This window comes from Felis catus, chromosome D3 (assembly GCF_018350175.1).
Source record: "Felis catus isolate Fca126 chromosome D3, F.catus_Fca126_mat1.0, whole genome shotgun sequence".
NCBI classification, from domain to species: domain Eukaryota; kingdom Metazoa; phylum Chordata; class Mammalia; order Carnivora; family Felidae; genus Felis; species Felis catus.
In genome coordinates, this window is record NC_058379.1 from 13,231,240 (window position 1) to 13,248,478 (window position 17,239).

The following is a 17,239-nucleotide window of genomic DNA, read 5'->3' on the forward strand; positions in this document are numbered from 1 at the left end:
TATCCTCTCTATTCTTTCCACTTTCCCAACTCCTACAAGTTGGCAATTTCCACAAAGCCAAGAAAAAAAACAGGGTTAAAAGTCCATTTCCTCCACCTACCGAAAATATCACCAATATGAAATATAAACAAAACCTTTAAATAAAAAACTCAAGGGGCGCCTGGGTGGCTCAGTCGGTTAAGCGTCCGACTTCAGCTCGTGATCTCACAGTTCGTGGGTTCGAGCCCCGCGTTGGGCTCCAAGCTGATAGTGCAGAGCCTGGAGTCTCTCTCTCTCTCTCTCTCTCTCTGCCCCTCCCCTACTCACACTGTTTTGTTTTGTTTTTTTCTCCTCTCTCTCTCAAAAGGAAATAAATGTAAAAAAAAAAAAAAAAAACTCAATGAAAACATCTCAAACAGATTTGCAGAGAAAATATGTAATCTGCTTCCTGAGTTTACCACTATCAAAAACAGAGGCTCTATGTAACAAACGCTATGTAATAGCCAATTGCTGTTAGGGTGCCTGCACCTCTATTTTCCTTCTTCCCATCAGGGTTTCTCCATGTCCTTTCCGATCATCAAAATTTCATGAGCTCTTCCTCTACCAAAACATTAACTCCACTTCCAACCACCACCATCACCACCTACACCTCTCCAAAGGCCCTTTACCAACCACCCATCAGCCTTGACTTCTCCCTTCTTCCCTACTTTTTTCCTCCACCTCTCCTTTCTCTTATAAATCTCATTCTCAATTTAAGAAAGAAATCTTATAGGGGCGCCTGGGTGGCTCAGTCGGTTAAGCGTCCGACTTCAGCTCAGGTCACGATCTCGCGGTCCGGGAGTTCGAGCCCCGCGTCGGGCTCTGGGCTGATGGCTCAGAGCCTGGAGCCTGCTTCGGATTCTGTGTCTCCCTCTCTCTCTGCCCCTTCCCCGTTCATGCTCTGTCTCTCTCTGTCTCAAAAATAAATAAACGTTAAAAAAAAATTAAAAAAAAAAAAAAAAAAGAAAAATCTTATTCTCGCTGCCTCAAATCTTTTCTGGAAACAGCTTATAAATAATGTTTGTTTTTACCCTCTTTTCACAACCCCGGCCTTTTTTTGCCCTGAGCTCTATCCATAATTAATTATAAAACTTGTGAGTTCTGTAGGATTTCACAGCAAGAACCCAGGCTCAGTGAATACTTTCATATACACATCCATGATCAAAGCATAAGTCTTCTGCTGACAACTAGAACATGTATGCTGCCAACTCTGCCTCTTTCTTTTACATATACAAGAATGCAAATGCCATAAAACCAAGAACACATCTGTTTGCCATTTGGTTCCTCTCCCAGGACATATGTAATTGGTCACCAAGTACTGTCAATTGTACCTCCAAAATATTACTTGATTCCATTTCTTTCTCTCCATTCCTACTAGCCCTGTGTGATTTCTCATATCTAGCCTACTCTAAGAGCATTCCCTCTGCCTTTGATTTCTCCCTATTACAATCTACACTCCAAGAGTCCACATGAGTTTTCTATCTGAAACATAAATCTGATCATGTCATGAACCCCCTTAAAATCCTTCAGGTGTTCCCTAGGTGCATACAGAATAACCTTCCAGCTTCTTGACGTCATCCAATCTGACATCAAATATCACCTTTCAGTCCTGTCACCCATCTATAAAAGACTAGGCATTAGATAAAAAATAAGTATATTTAATGAAAGAATAATTTACAAGAAAGCCCAGAATGTTGTATGACTTATTATTTATGTAATTGACAAACTTATTCATCTTAACCATATAATATTAGTACTGAGCTCAAACTTTTACAAAATAAAGGTCTTTTCTTTTTTAATCACTGCTCTTTTTAAAATTTTTTTAATATTTATTTATTTTTGAGAGAGATAGAGTGTGAGCAGGGGATGGGCAGAGAGAGGAGACACAGAAGTCGAAGCAGGATCCAGGCTCTGAGCTGTCAGCACAGAGCCTGACGTGGGGCTCTAACTCAGGAACCACAAGATCAATGACCTGAGCCGAAGTCGGACGCTTAACCAACTGAGCCACCCAGGCGCCCCAAATAGTTAAAGGTCTATCCCTATAATTTATTAAAACTGGGTTGAGTAGTTTAACACATTTCTATTTTCAATTCCAATATTAAAATGTAAGGTGGATCACAAGGAATCTAAATCAATAGTAATTTTCTAAAATAAGTGTTAACATTTATTACCAAATTTCTCACAGTTTTCTTCTGGAAAGTGTTAAATTCAGCTTTTTGGGTTAAAAAGTGCATCACACCTACCGTATGAGAAAGCCTGGCAACAAAAATCAAAGCTCCTTTAGAAGGTAAGTGTCTACCTTTGTGAGTTTCATTCATTTTCCACCTAGAATATTTCTTGAGATTACCAAATAAACTATCAAAATAAGCTATTTATCCTAACAGATTCATTAGAAAACTTTCCTAAAAACAATATTTCTTTTTCAAATCAAATTCATAAAATTTACTAAAGAAGTCAGTTTATTAGCTTACACATATCAAAGTATGAGTTCTCATGAGAACCATTCCACTGTTTAATTAAATGTTACAGGATCTTGCAGACAGATTCAAGAATAGCACCATCTGTCTGGGTTACAAAGCTCAGTTTCACCATGGTATCACCAAACAGCAACAAAATATCATTTTCGTACATATCTCTCTCAAGTACTTTATAGACAACTAATGAGTTTAATCTATTTGGGATCAAGACAGTTGATTCAATCCAAGCAGATGATTACACTTTGTATATAAACCAATATACTTTGAAAAAAGTTTTTAGCAACTAAAGTTTAGTTAAAAACTTACATTTCAAAAGATAAATATTTATGGCCTTCAGCAACTGAGATGTGGATTTATGCTCTGGTGTAACTTCTAAATGTTAAACTGCTAAGGTCTTTTACAAATTTGTAAAATTAAAAAGTGCCTGTTGTTGTTGAGAATAATTATCATGGAAGTAAATTTTCCCAAAATATCTGTAACTCTGGGATTATAACACCCTATTTTGACAGGATTAATTCCTTTTTGTTGATGTGAAAAGAACTTAAAAGAGAATAATAAACTCATCCATGTTATCTGAAAACCATAAAAACAAAGCTGAGAAAATTTTCATTACATTCCTGAAACCAAAAATAGAAAACACACTTGCCACTGTAACTTTTAATCTAAGAAACTAACACAGGCATGAGAGTTATAGTTAAAATATCCTCTCCACCTCCCCTCCACTGAATACTACGGCAGACTACAATAAAGTGAAATCCTAAATACACTTGAGTGCCATGTCCTAATCTTCACCAGTGGAAGACTGCCGAAAGAGCATTTCTGGAATATACGATGGCTTACTAGGTAGTCTCAGATGTGTAAAGCAACAGGAAAAGGCAAAGGTAAAAACTCTGGTCTCAGAGACCAAACTTTCTGTGAAAATCTTAAAAGATTATCTCAACAGGATACTTTTACTCATTGCAGGCCTCTTCATGATCACTTCAGTTTCACTAAAAATGGACCTCAGGAAGACATCTGACATTTGCCAGACAGAGGGCAATTCTACTCAACTCTACTCCCCCTTCAGGATAATTTGTCTTGATCCCCAAAAAGCAAAAATCCCACCTCCACTTAATTTGTCCCAGTATCTAGTCTTACCAATCAATGTACCACTAAAGCCATCTTCATTGAAACTGTCTGGAAAAAAAAAAAAAAAAAAAAAAAACATTGAAACACTAGACTTAGAACCCGGGAGGCAAATGTACACAAGCAAGGAAGAAATTCTCAGCACACATCTACAATGTATGTATGCCAATATATCCAAAAGTAGAGTTCTTCCTAGGGTTTCTGTTCATCATCCATGAACCCCACCATAAGTACTAAGCTGCTGACTTGGGCAACAATTTAGAGCGAAAAGCAGAACACAGTAAATTACACCGAAAGAAGACACTGACCAAAGAAGCATCCTTTAAAATAAGATTTTCTAGAGTGGCTGACTAAACTCTAAAAGCAACTGCAAAGGAAAAGGACCAAAAAAATACTGGACAACAGCACTGGTATTTGATCCATTTCAAGGAGGCTTACTTTGAAGAGCACCTCTCATTTGGGCAGATGTGTGTGGGTTCTGGTATGGCTAGCTCAGAATCAGTTTTATAATTTTGAAGTACACAACTTAAGAAAATAACATCTGACCTACCTAAAAATGACCAGTAAATGAAAATTTAAAAATAAAGATGGCTGACTGCAACAAGCACATCAAGTAACATGCAAAATGTTTAGCTAAAACCTTATTTTAACTTATTCAGGCTCAAACTGAATATATTTAATCTCTGAATATAAAAAGCACTCGGGGCGCCTGGGTGGCTCAGTCGGTTGAGCATCCAACTTCGGCTCAGGTCAGGATCTCGCAGTTCCTGAGTTTGAGCCCCGCTCTGGGCTCTGTGCTGACAGCTCAGAGCCTGGAGCCTGTTTCAGATTCTGTGTCTCCCTCTCTCTGCCCCTTCCCCGCTCACACTCTGTCTCTCAAAAATGAATAAACATTAAAAAAATTAAAAAATTTAAAAAAGGCACTCAAGCTACAACTGAGATTGTCCCCACTTCCTTCACACATATTCATTTCTTGTATCTGCATCTTTTATTTGAGATGTTTTACTCTTTTCCAGCGCTAACCCTACCCATCGCTGGGGTTCTTGATAACCATCTCCAGCCAGACTCCTTTCATCAATTAACAACTGTTCTTTTACCTTCCACCTTTCTTTCGGCCTCTCCACTATTGTTGCTTCCAAGTCCACAAACATATGAGGCTCTCACATTCTAAAACATTTCCTTCAACAGGGCACCTGGGTGGCTCAGTCCGTTAAGCATCGGACTTCAGCTCAGGTCACGATCTTGCTGTTCATGAGTTCGAGCCCCGCATCAGGCTCTGTGCTGACAGCTCAGAGCCTGGAGCCTGCCTCTGATCCTGTGTCTCCCTCTCTCTCTGCCCACCCCCCTCAAAAATAAACATTAAAATTTTTTTTTAAATCCACCTTTCAGTCTCTTACCCTCCCCACTCCCACATCCCTGCTTATTTCACGATGAAGCTTCTTTGGCTGAAAAGTGTACCATCCATTCATTCCACAACCCACTAGAATCCAGCTTCTATCCTCAACAGTCAAATGTAACAATTTCAATTGAGTACCAAGCCATCCCAACAGCAAACTTCCTCATCTTTCACTCCTTACCTCTTCCCTTCAAGGTCTACCACAATTGTCTCTGAAAATCACTATTCTCTTAATTTTTACTGCACAGAAAGCAAATTATAGTCTACTTTAAAGCACATATAATACATACATTCATGACTTACATGACTAGGCTTCATCAGAAGTAATCCTGGGCCAAAATCTAATTTGTTTTAAATTTAAAGAGGGATGGGTTACACAGTTCAACAATTCTAGTTTGTCGATGTAAGAGAGCAATCCTAGAAAGGCTTTTAAACACGTTATTAAATGCAATACCGTTTAAGACACTTGTTTCTCCTCAATTCATTTCTCCTAAGTTTCTATACCGTCTTGGATTATCTCCCGCTTTTAGTTTCATATCCCATCTGCTCACTTCAGATTCACGTCTGTCCAGTTTCTGAAATATTTGTCACTTTAGTCATTAGCATTTTGCGTAATATAGCACTGTTTTTTTTAAAGTTCAGAACTGATTTTAGAAAACTGATTATTTTAACATCACCATTTCTTAATTCAAATTGGCCTGCCCACACTTCAAATTTTCCACCTAACAAAAATTAGATTTCAGTAAGTTTTGTAATTTTTTAAAAGGAAACCAAGAACCAAGACCATGAATTAGAAGTACTCTCTACATGCCACTTCAGCACATATTCTCGAGGACAGACTCAGAGTTGTCGCCTGAACTTCCAAAGAACGTCCTTTCCGTTCCTCTCTAGCAATACTGTCAAGATCCAGTTTAAAACTCCCCTTCTAAGTTTTTCTGGTACAAGGTCAACGGTGTTCTTCCTCTGCACTCACCACACAGCATCTTAGAAATTAAACAGTACATGTAGGTCTTCTTCCCCACATATCAGAGCATTAGCCCTTTTGCAAGCCCAAGCCAGATTTCAATCATTACTGATGTATATACATCATCAAAAAATGAATTTTGTAAGTCCCAAATTTCTGAGACATAACATAGGAGAAATTAACATTTCTAAATTCTAGTTTATTGGCTAGCCCATCCAATCAACTCCCATTCTCTTTTTCATTTCATTAGGGCTCAGAAGTCCTCATTTACCAAACTCTAGTGGTGAGTGAAGGAGAAAAGGCAAGGAAAGAAGCTGAAGGACAAAGAAATACAAAATCTTTTCCTGATGACATCACAGGACCTGTGGAACTTTATTCTCAAAGTTTAAATGAAAGTATATCAAAGAGGAAGCAGCAACAGATCCCTACAGGAAGGGAAAATTCTTCCCATGGGTCGGGCGGGGCCATCTGCACCTCTCAACACCCTCCTCAAGCCTCTATCCGAGAGCAATCCTCTCTCCAAGGCCTAGAAAAGGGTCTAGCTGCTGGGCGGTCCTCACTCCCCCTCTGCCTGGGGCCAAGAAGGGCTTTTTAGGGAGTGCCTGCTCTGACTGTCAGCACTGCACAATCAGAGGAACCGTACTCCTGACATTCTAAATAGGAACAATAAATATAAGTTCATTCCCATAAAAATGCTGCCATAAATAACACAAGTAATCAAGTACACTACAACATAAATAAGCTAACAATCATTTGCAGCAACAGAAGATTAAGTTTTTCCACGGGGGGAAAAACTCAGAAATTAACTTTTTCTAATATTTTAGAATGCTGAAGAACACCTCATATGTAAAATTTTACACCTCTGGACAAAAACTTTGGACACTTATTCATATTCAACTTAGTAATACAAAAACTACAGTTGGGGGTAGGGGAATTCACTCCTTCAACAAGGTCTAAACAATATTTTTAGATGTTGCTGCATTATTAAATGGAAAATAGAAATTAGCCAGTAGTTGAAAATATATACTTTGTTCAAAACATAGTAAGGGTTGTGACATGTTTGTCAGACTAAAACATGATTTAGTCTTTAAGAAGAAAAAGATATTTATTGAGTACTATTTCTGACATTCCCTGAGACAAATCTCAAAATGTTAATAGAACTGCTATTTAAAGTTCAAAGAGCACTCTGGAGCTGCCAAGGAATTAATAGCTTAAACTACCAAGTAAGAACCACAGTTCAATTTCTAGGCTTAGCCAGTCATAGCTTAGGGTTGGTACAGCAAAATCATTCAGCATATTAAAGACACACGACACAACTGTGAATCATATATACATGTGAAAACTTGGAACATTCAAAGACAAATTTCAAGTTTTTATTCTCAATAGTGGCTTATTTATGAGGAAAGACACAAGAACAATTTAATCTTCTGCTCCCCCAAAACAAGGACAAATACAACATAACTGCCATACTTAAAACAACTAATTTTGCCATTCCAATTTCCTAGTGAACTGCCTAGGGCTACTCTCTGACTTGTTATTTGTTATAAGTCTCTTCCTATTAAAGGACATTATCTACTCTTTCCTTAAAAAGTACCCAGAGTGATTTTTCATACTTCCTGCCCACCATATTTCCATCAAGTTTATAGACTGAGAAACTGAGGCACATAACCATCATGCGACCGACCTGATCAGACTAATTAGTCACCAATAAAAAATGTGAATACCACTCAACTTTCCCTGATACCATCCACTGTCCATTTTACTGGACTCATCAAAGGGAATCCTAAAATGAAGGTTGAGCAAAAGCCCTCCTTTAGAGCTTAAAGAACAAAAATGAAGAAATTCTGATCAAGCCCCAAACAAAATCTCTAACAGGTTCCAAAACTGACAGGTTGCCTACCACACTCCAGAAAACTAAATACTGACTTCCTATTCCTCTGAGGTATGAAAAGCGCACATCTCTCGATCAGATGTGGAATTCTCTTCAAAAACCATTAGAACTCATCTAAAATATTACCAAGCCACAGTACATACAGCCTAGATAACATATATTCAGAACACAGAGCTAAAAATCTAAGTTCAAAGGAAAAATAACATACTTAGGATCAGGACCTAAATGAGCAATGAGAACTCTCTTAGGAATAAAAGAGAGTAATGTCCATTAATTCATTCATTTAACGAATAAAGAGCGCCCAACTATAAAGAGAATGCCAGCATGACTTAGACAGGGTCACTGCCCTACAAAACCTCAGGTGCATATCAGAGATGCAGAGAAGAAGGTTCATATAAGGAGCAAGAGGAACTAGTTCGGCCAGTGAGAGTCAGGGAAACTTCACAGAAGAGGTGACATCTGACCTACTTAAAAGATGAGTAGGACTGTGCCAGGCGTGTTATAGACTCACAAAAACAAACAAACAAACAAACAACTAGGAGCCGATTCCTGAGTTAGATATACACATGTTTTTCCTTACTTCTCTTTAGGACATTAAAATTCAATCATGAGAATTGCCAACACAAAATGTTTTTTCACACCAATTATACTCTTTTGAATACTTTACTTATTAGCTCTCAAATTAAACCCAGATGGATTTAATCATCTTTCCTATTTAATGAAATAATGTAGGACTCTATGAGGAAGCTCCATGTGTCTTACACAAAAATACTTCCTCAGAAACTTGTCAACTGGGGGAACTTGTCTTTAGGGGAAAAAACTGTAACAGTTTTCATGTAATTTAATACCTTTTAGATGATCAACCTTTTAAATTTCCACTCAATATTTAAGAATTCTATTCACAATTCTGTATTTTATACATATTGCGTATTTTACATATTTCCTCAAATTTAAATATCAAATGTCTTAAATATATCCAATTAATGCAATGACTCAGAACAAATTACAATTTAATTATTAAAGAGATCTAATGATAAATGAGAAAAGAATATTTACCTGCAAGTTTACCTAATTCTTTTTATCTTCCCCTTTCCATTTTTTAAGTCAAAGTTACAAATCAGAACTACACAAAATAAAGACATAAATGAAACTTTAATATAATCAACTCAGGAGGCTCCTTTAACAGTAATGGAATTTCGCCGTACTGGAAAAGTACAAAATGTAGAAAGCTGTCAACCAGGGCTCTGTGCTATTTCACAGTAGCAAAAATATGGTTTTAGTAAGATTCTACCACAATTCACCTAGAATTAGAAAATAAACATTCAGAAATATACATAATAAACCAGAGTACAGAGATGACAATGACCTAACATTTTCCCTTGGACACAAGTGATCTCCTAATTCTCATCTAGAAAGAAAGGGGGGGGGGGGGGGGGGGGGAGTCACCTTTCCTATTTTTTCCAGACTAGAATCCAAATGTACTCTGAAAGACATTTTATTAGCTTAAAAAAGGAAAACAACTCTGTTCCAACAAACATAACTAAAGCATGCTAATATAAATGCAAGCAAAACAGGAGTTCCTCAAAGAACACTATGATAGCCAATTTATGGGGATAAAAATCTAATTTATACTAAATGAGTTTTACTAGTAAAGAACAAAACATTGTAGTAGAGTAAGGGAACTGTCTGAAACACCAACTGCAACATTTTAAAACTTTTTATATCAACTAAAGAAAGGATAGAAAACTATGTTGATGTACATAAGTGACTTTATACTAAACAAAAATTGGGCACGCATACATATTTCATTCATGTAAATGAGTCTGAATTTACAATTCCTCGTTTATGTTAATATTTACCAAGATTAATGGAAAATCATCTCCCTATGTAATGAAGTGAATTCCCCCAACAGAACAAAGCTAACACCTTCAAATCTTTCAAATAAACAATGAAAGCACATACTATAAAAGGAAATTATCTGAACAGGATCAGAAAGAAGTTAAATGATTCAAGAGGGGAAAAGAGTCCTAAATACCAAGAACACATTACAAATATTGATTCATTAATTCCAAAACTCTAAGCAAGTCCTATGAAACAAATGTGCATGCGTGCCTGTGTGCATGAGTGTTTGTGAATTTTTTTAATTATACCCCACAGCACATTCTCAGGCTACCTAATTACCTCACTTTGCAATGCATTAAATGTTACTTCTCAAAATAGGAATGTTTATAAAATAACAAAATAGAAATTGTGGTGGTCACCACAACAGTTTTTAAAACAGATGAGCACACATTTTAAACAAACAACACTGATATCAATGTTGCAGAAATTCTTTTTCTCAATTTTTAATAAGTAATGCACATTTCAGTAATAATACCCAACATTCAACCCTATTATTAATTTTTCGCAACTTTGTGTACTCTCTCTCACTGGCTAGCTTCTATGAAATAAACATACTACCCACTTCCGGGGGGGGGGGGGGGGGGGGGGGAGGACACATCAGTACCTTCTACTACTGAAGGAGGGACCATTATTATTCTCTTGTATCAAAAATAAGTCATTTCAGAAAAATAGTCTATCTCTGAATCAAACTTGGAGAGACAACTGTATTAACTGTTCATTAAAAAAAAATACAGATAAGCAATCTTTTTACTATTTACATTGAGTTTCAACTCAATTTTAAATAATCTGACAAACATAACTACAGAATGTACTTATCTTTTGCAAATGGTTTTCTTAATCTCTAGCATATAGTACAAACTGGTGACAGAGTATCTTCTTTATTAATCTCAAGAGTAGAGATCTCTGAAAGTGTTTGATGAATACAATTAACTCACAATTAACGAGGCCAAATTAGCCAGTGAACAAAAGAGATGAATCCATTTTTCCATACCTAATTAATATAATCCACTACTATAACTTAATGTTAGTTAAAGGAATGCCTTGAGATTTTTTTTTTTTTTCAAATAAATACCTAATACAATTATGGAAAAAAATGACCAAAACACTCCAAAGAAAATGCTAAGCTATATAAGCACCTGGGATAAACTCAATAAACACTTACAGTCCTAAAGGCACCCTCAGGCCTTTATTCTCACAAAGAAGAAAAGAGTCCCAACCTAACTTCCTCTCACTGAGCACTTCAAGCAGTAACACAGCAACATTACTTTGTAGCATACAAGTCTTAGGTACATTTTCTCTTTAAAATTATGAACTCATCACACGTACAAATGGCTCTTTAAAACGGTCCAGTAAACTGCTACACTATGCCTTAAATTGCTGTCTATTATGTACTTAAAAATATTTACTAGCAATTGGAGGTTAATATGGCAACTATTACCGGGTGGCAATTATTGCTATTAAAAATATATAAATACTGTTAACACCATGTGCTACTAACAACAAAATGCTGAACAGAAAACATAAATTAGCAAATTATAAATATTTTCATTAAAGAAAATAAACCATCATGAAAAAAAGATGCTTTAAGTTTAAATACTAAAATTGGCAACTGCGATGAAAAAATACACTGTGTATATATATTTTGGCACTTGAGAAGATGAGAGAAATCATTCCCTTTTCCTCATTTTCTACTCCCAGTCCTCCCTATTTGGTTCTAGCAAGAGATCCCAAAGTTTCTATACTTAGAACTATCTTCCCTCTCTGCAAAAAAATAAATCTCTTAAGAAAAAAGAAAGCAGGTCAACAACGGATTACCTTAAAGCTTCAAATACAAAAGTAATGGTCCTTCACAGGAATTATGTACTGATATGTATACGTGTGTTTCAACTCAGGGAGGGAGAATTTGATATCATCACCTAATTACCCCCTAGTCAGGAAGATTCTAAGCAAATAAAACAACGTGAATGTGGAACATAAACCTAAGAGTTAAATAAATCACTGCAACTCAAAGAGTATAAACTTAAATCTAGTTAAAGAACACAAAATCACTTTCCTCCATATGATCTCAATAGAGAAACAAAACTAAAGATATATTTGTATCTGGAAATTATGTCTTCCCTCAAAAGTGAGTTGACACAGCATAGGGTGCACCGTTACACTTTCCAAAAAGGCAGATTTAACACACTTAACTGAATTAAAACTGAGTGAATATGTAACAAGGGTCTCCCGAAATGTGATGGACAGCATGAGAAAACAGTTTTGAGTCACAAAGGTAACAGCAAGGCCTGCATTTAATGCAGCAGTTACAAATCTCACAATGTTAAGAATAAGAAACACACACAATGACCCATATCACATAAACACAATGGCATTTTTCACATGTTAGGAAATGGGGGTGGGTGACAGAAAATCTGGGAAATCTGATGCCATGCAGTAGAAAATCAGAAAGCAAAACAAGAACAAAAATCTAAAGGCAGTTGATTGCACAACTTTTGCTAAGCTATAATGAATACTTCAAGGTAATAGAAAGTGGGTGGATCATTAGTGTGGTACAGAACTTTAATCTCTAGTTTATATTTCAATCCACATTAACATGAGTATCTAAGTAAATTCTCTATAAACAATACTTTTCTCTGCTCAAAAAAAGTGCAAACCAAAAAGAAAAAAAAGCATGCTATTACTAAGCACATAAGAGTTCTTGTAATACACGCTTTGTTTTAAACAAGAGATAATTTTATCTCCTTTGGAATTAACTATTCTATACAATGTACTTTAGATAATATATTTGTAATATACTAGGTTGCTACTGTATCTAATTTGCAAGGAAAACTCTTCATGTGGAATGAGCAAAAATTTACATTATCAGCAGTTTTTTAACTGATTCTATATTTAAAAAAACATAGCACCTTATGCACCCTCCACATACAGGAGAATGTAGACAATTCTATAGACTTAAAAAAAAAAAAAGGCCAACCCATGCATTTCTTCAGTTCTGCATTTCAAAGTTGCCACCTAATGAGTAATTTTGCATATGTGTGTATGTGTGTGTATTTTTTTTTTCTCAAAACTCTATTATTCCTGGTTTTAAAAGGTTCAGGAGAGAAATAGCCAAAGCACAAACCTTTAGTCAGTCATAAAACACAAAATCCTCTCCTATAAAATTGTTTGTTCCTCCAAAAGAATCTGAAGCATCTTATCATCTGTACTTAAGCTTTTGGGGGGGGGGGGGGGGACATAAAAGGTATGATATATCCTAAAGGCTGGCTACACATATAATACAGTTTCATTGGTCGAAAATATCTGCTGTATATAAATTAGCCACATACACACAAGCCATTACCAGTCAGAATGATATATGGTAATTTCGGGGCTCTCTCGTCACTAATATTGGTCTACTTGGTTATTTTAATTACCTGTTAAAGTGTCAATGTGGTCTCCAGCCACCAAACAAAAACCATTTTAAATACCCCTTAATCAATATGTTTGCTAATCTATTAAAGTCTCTGAATCTGACTGATACTAAATGATATACTCGGGGAGAGAAAAGAGGCAAAATGAATTCCATTCGCATATGTCAAAAGATCAAGGGAAAATTATCACAGTACAAAGAGGAAGAATTGCAACTTATAATTGAATTTTAAGACTAAATATCTAAATAAAAATGTTGGAAGAAAAAAACTGACCTGATCTATACTACAACGAAAGCTATGTCATTAGATACCATGTCACTCTTTGTAGGTAAAAATCATGTGTTTTGATATTTTTTTATCTGCATAAGGAAATATTTAGCAAAATAACACTTCCATTTGAAAAGTTGGCAAGAATTTGTATTTCCCCACTAGTCTCAAAGAAAAAAAAAAAAAGCATGTATGCTACCCATAATTAAATGTAACTAATTACAATTTGAACACTAAATTATTTATCCAGGGTAATTGTAAACAAGGATTAACAGGAAATAATGCTTCTATCTTCTGCAGAGGTTATAGAAAACAATTTCCAAAATGCATGCTCTCCAAATGCAGGCCCCCTAAAAAGGGTACATAACTTAAAATAAGTTGTTTTTTTTTTTAAGGCTAAATTAAACAAACCGTTCAGCCAATTTTCCAATTATATTCTACGCTCGAAACATAATTGCCTTACATCTGTTTACAAATCTTTGCTCAATATTTAAACAAATTCGTAGTCTCCCGGGCACATAGCTATACATACAGTAACTCATGCACAAAGCACATATTTAAAGACCACGCACTGCAATTATTAGCCTAAACGCCAGGTTTAACAAGGTGAATGTTTTCAGAGCTAGGTAATACGACCCAATAAAAAGCAAAGATGGCATTTACCACCAAATGTCACCGCCACCGCCAGGAAAAGAGTTGCTGGAGCCCTATACATTTTTAATTTCGATGAATCTAGACGTCGTCGTCGGATGCCAGGCTTCCAGGAGAACAATTGACACCCTAACTGCTTCAAGATTAAGGCAGGCGATTTCAAATCCGAAGGAAAAGTTGTCAATTATCAGAGAGAGAGCGCGAGAGAGGCGAAGGCAGATAAAAGCGATGTTATCAAACCGCCCAGCTTGTTGCTTTTGTGTGTGTGTGTGGATTCGTTGTTAGGATAGAGAAAACAGTTTTTAAAAGACACAGGAGGAGAGAAAGAAGAAAAAGCCTTCTCCACCTTCCGTCGGCTCGGTGCAATGGCTTTACGGCTCTCCAGCGTAGTAAGCCCCGAGAGGCAGGCGGCTGTCGATGTTTACAATCGCGGGAGCTTCGGGTGCAAGAGTCCTTTACTGACACAATCGCATTCAATCAACTGTTTTCGGGCAAAATTGCAGGTGTCATTATGGAATTAAAAAAAAAAAAATTCAAAAGGCGGGCGGGCGGGCAGCCGATCCGACAAGAGGGGAAAAGGCTGCTTATTGCGGGCGCGGGCAGCACAAGGCAAAGCCTTCCACATTTAGGTTAAAAAAAAAAAAAAAAAAAAAAAGGGGAAAAGGGGAGGGGAAGGGGGGTGTGATTGCAACAGAGGGTGGGCGTTCGAAGTGCGACCCAGAATCCGCAGCTTTGAGACTTCCACATGCAAATTCCACGCCGAGCGCCGCGCTCACAAATGATTTTTAAAGAGCCAAATAAACACTGGATGGGATCCAAGGCGAGGGAGAGACGATCCAAAAGGGGGAGAATCGGCGAGAGGCGAACGGCGGGGAGAGACGAGGGAGGGGCGAAGTCCCGGCGGCGGGAGGAGAAAGTTGGTCGGCGGCGGAGGTCGGGGACCCCCCCCCCCAGCTCAGCCCCCCTCCCCGCAGCCCGGCTACTCACCAGCGAGAAGAGGTTGGAGTGACAATCCTCCAGGCTCGCCCCGTTCGCCACCCAGTTCGCTGCCGCAGTCATGATCCTCCGCGAGCCCGGCCGCCAGAGCGGGGCATGTCGGAGCGAGGCGTCCGAGGCGAGGCCGGGCCGGGCGGCGGCGCCTCGCCGGGGAGCGCGGGGCGGCCGGGCCGCCGCCGCCGCCGGGGGAGGGCGCGAGGGCCGGCGGGCGGGCGGGAGGCGCCGCGGCGACGCCGCGCCGGGGGCGGCGGGCCCGGGCCGGCGGGGGGGTCCGCGGCGGCCGCGCGGCTCCTTCCTGTTCGGGCGGCGGCGGCGGCGGCTCCCGCGGCTCCGGCGGCGGCGGGGGGCGCTGTCCGCGCGGCCCGGCGCCCTCCCCGCCTCTCAGGGCCGCCGCTGCCTCCCTGGCCGGCGCTGCGGGCCGGCCGCCGCCTCCGCCTTCCCTGTTCCTCAGCCGCCGCCGCTGCCGCCGCCTTGTTTATCTCCAGCCACCGACTCCCCCTCGGCCCCCGCCGACGCGTGAGGGGAGGCGAGCCCCGGAGCCGCCGCCGCCGCCTCGGAGCCGCCGCCGCCGCGGAGCGCGAACTCGCGAAGGGGGGGGTGCGGACGAAGCCAGCGGGCGACCCCGGCAGCCGAGCGACGTCCCCTCCTTCCTCTTCCTCCCCCACCCCCCCCTCCTCCCCAGTCAGCCTCGCTTCTCCTCCCTCCCCGGGCTCGCTCGCTCTGACAGCAATGGCGGCCGCCGACCGCGGCTCGGCCCGCCATTGGCTGGCGCCACGTCACGTGACGGGCGCCGGCCGCGCAGGGGGGGGGCGGGAGGCGGGCGGGGGAGGGGCCCGGAGTGGCGGTGGCGGCGGCGGCGGCGGCGGCGGCTCGCGGGCGGCGCTGCTGAGCTGAGCGCGGCTGGATCCTCCGGCCGGGAGAGGGAGGGAGAGCGAGAGGGAGAGAAAGAAGTGCGGGCGGCGAGGCTCCCCGGCGGGCGGCGGCCGGCCGGCCGGAGGCTGCCGAGGGCTGCCCCGCGTGGGCGCCGTGCCCCACCCCCTCGGGGGGCACAGATCTCGACGGGACGCGACCTCGGGCCCCGGGAACGCCCGAGGCGGCCGCGGCGGAGGGCTCGGGGCCCCCTGGCGTGTGCCCCCCGGCGGCGCCGGCCGCCTGGCGTGACTGGGGGCTCTGCTGTGGGCCCTGCTGCAGGTCCCGGTGCTCCCGGGGAGTGCCTCGGCGGGTCGCCCTCCGTCGTCCGCGTTGTGCAGATGAGAAAACTGGAGCACAAAGAGATTAAGTCGCTTGCCCGAGGTCGCCCAGCTGGGAAGAGGAGGCGGCCGAATTCGAACCCCTGCACCCAGGCACAGTGAAGCCGAGCTCTTGCACTGGGTTTCAATAAGCCTCGCCCAGGGATATCCACGACTGCCACTTAGCGCTTTCTGTGTACCAGAAGCTGTGCAACGGACACAGAAATGCCTTTTGAGCCCTTACTCCTAGGCACTGTGTGTATTCATTCATTGCGTAAATGTTTCCTGACCTCCTGCCATGTGCAGGAATGTAACTGCCCGGCACTGTACTACGGCTGTGTTGGGAGCAGACCCTCACTCGTTCATTCAATAACGAACATTTCCTGAGAGCATATGGTCCTGAGGAGTGCCAGTCTGAGCAGGAGGCCCTCTCCCAGCCCCCAAGGCGTTTGCTCCCTGCAAAGCTGGGGAGAGCAACTTCTTCGCTAAAAGCCCCCAAACATGGAAGAACCAAGCTGTTTCAGGTGGATTGGACTAAAGCAGAAGAAGAGTAGAAAACAGGGCAAAGATGACATGTAATAAAAGACAAGTCTCAGACATGTGAACTGAGCTTTGGAACTACCACAAATAATGCTAAAGCGAAAGCTACGAGAAGCATGTTATAATGTGTATTATTACCATGGCCGACACTACCTTGTAACCCACTGACACTATGTTGTAACAAATGTGCATACATTATTTCACATAATCCTCAGAACAACCACATAAAGAAGACACTGTTATTATCCTTATACTAAAATAAGCCGAGGCTCAGAAGTGCAGTGACATCTCCAAGATCTCCAGTTAGCGAGCCAATCAAACCCTAGTCTGTCTGGCTCCAGAGCCTAAGCCTGAATCCAGAAGGCTCTGTGAG

The 17,239-nt window shown here is 40.8% G+C and overlaps 1 protein-coding gene across 2 annotated transcripts in view; it reads right to left on the bottom strand.

Moving 5' to 3' along the window:
• MED13L (mediator complex subunit 13L) overlaps positions 1 to 15,292 on the bottom strand; it is a 307,435-nt gene extending 292,143 nt beyond the window's left edge. For both annotated transcript variants that reach the window (XM_023241452.2, XM_023241451.2), the window contains exon 1: positions 15,089 to 15,292. In XM_023241452.2, coding sequence (XP_023097220.1) covers positions 15,089 to 15,160 — 72 coding nt within the window. In that variant the 5' untranslated portion in view covers positions 15,161 to 15,292. The remainder of the gene's footprint in view (positions 1 to 15,088) is intronic.
• Between the last annotated feature and the right edge of the window lie 1,947 nt (positions 15,293 to 17,239).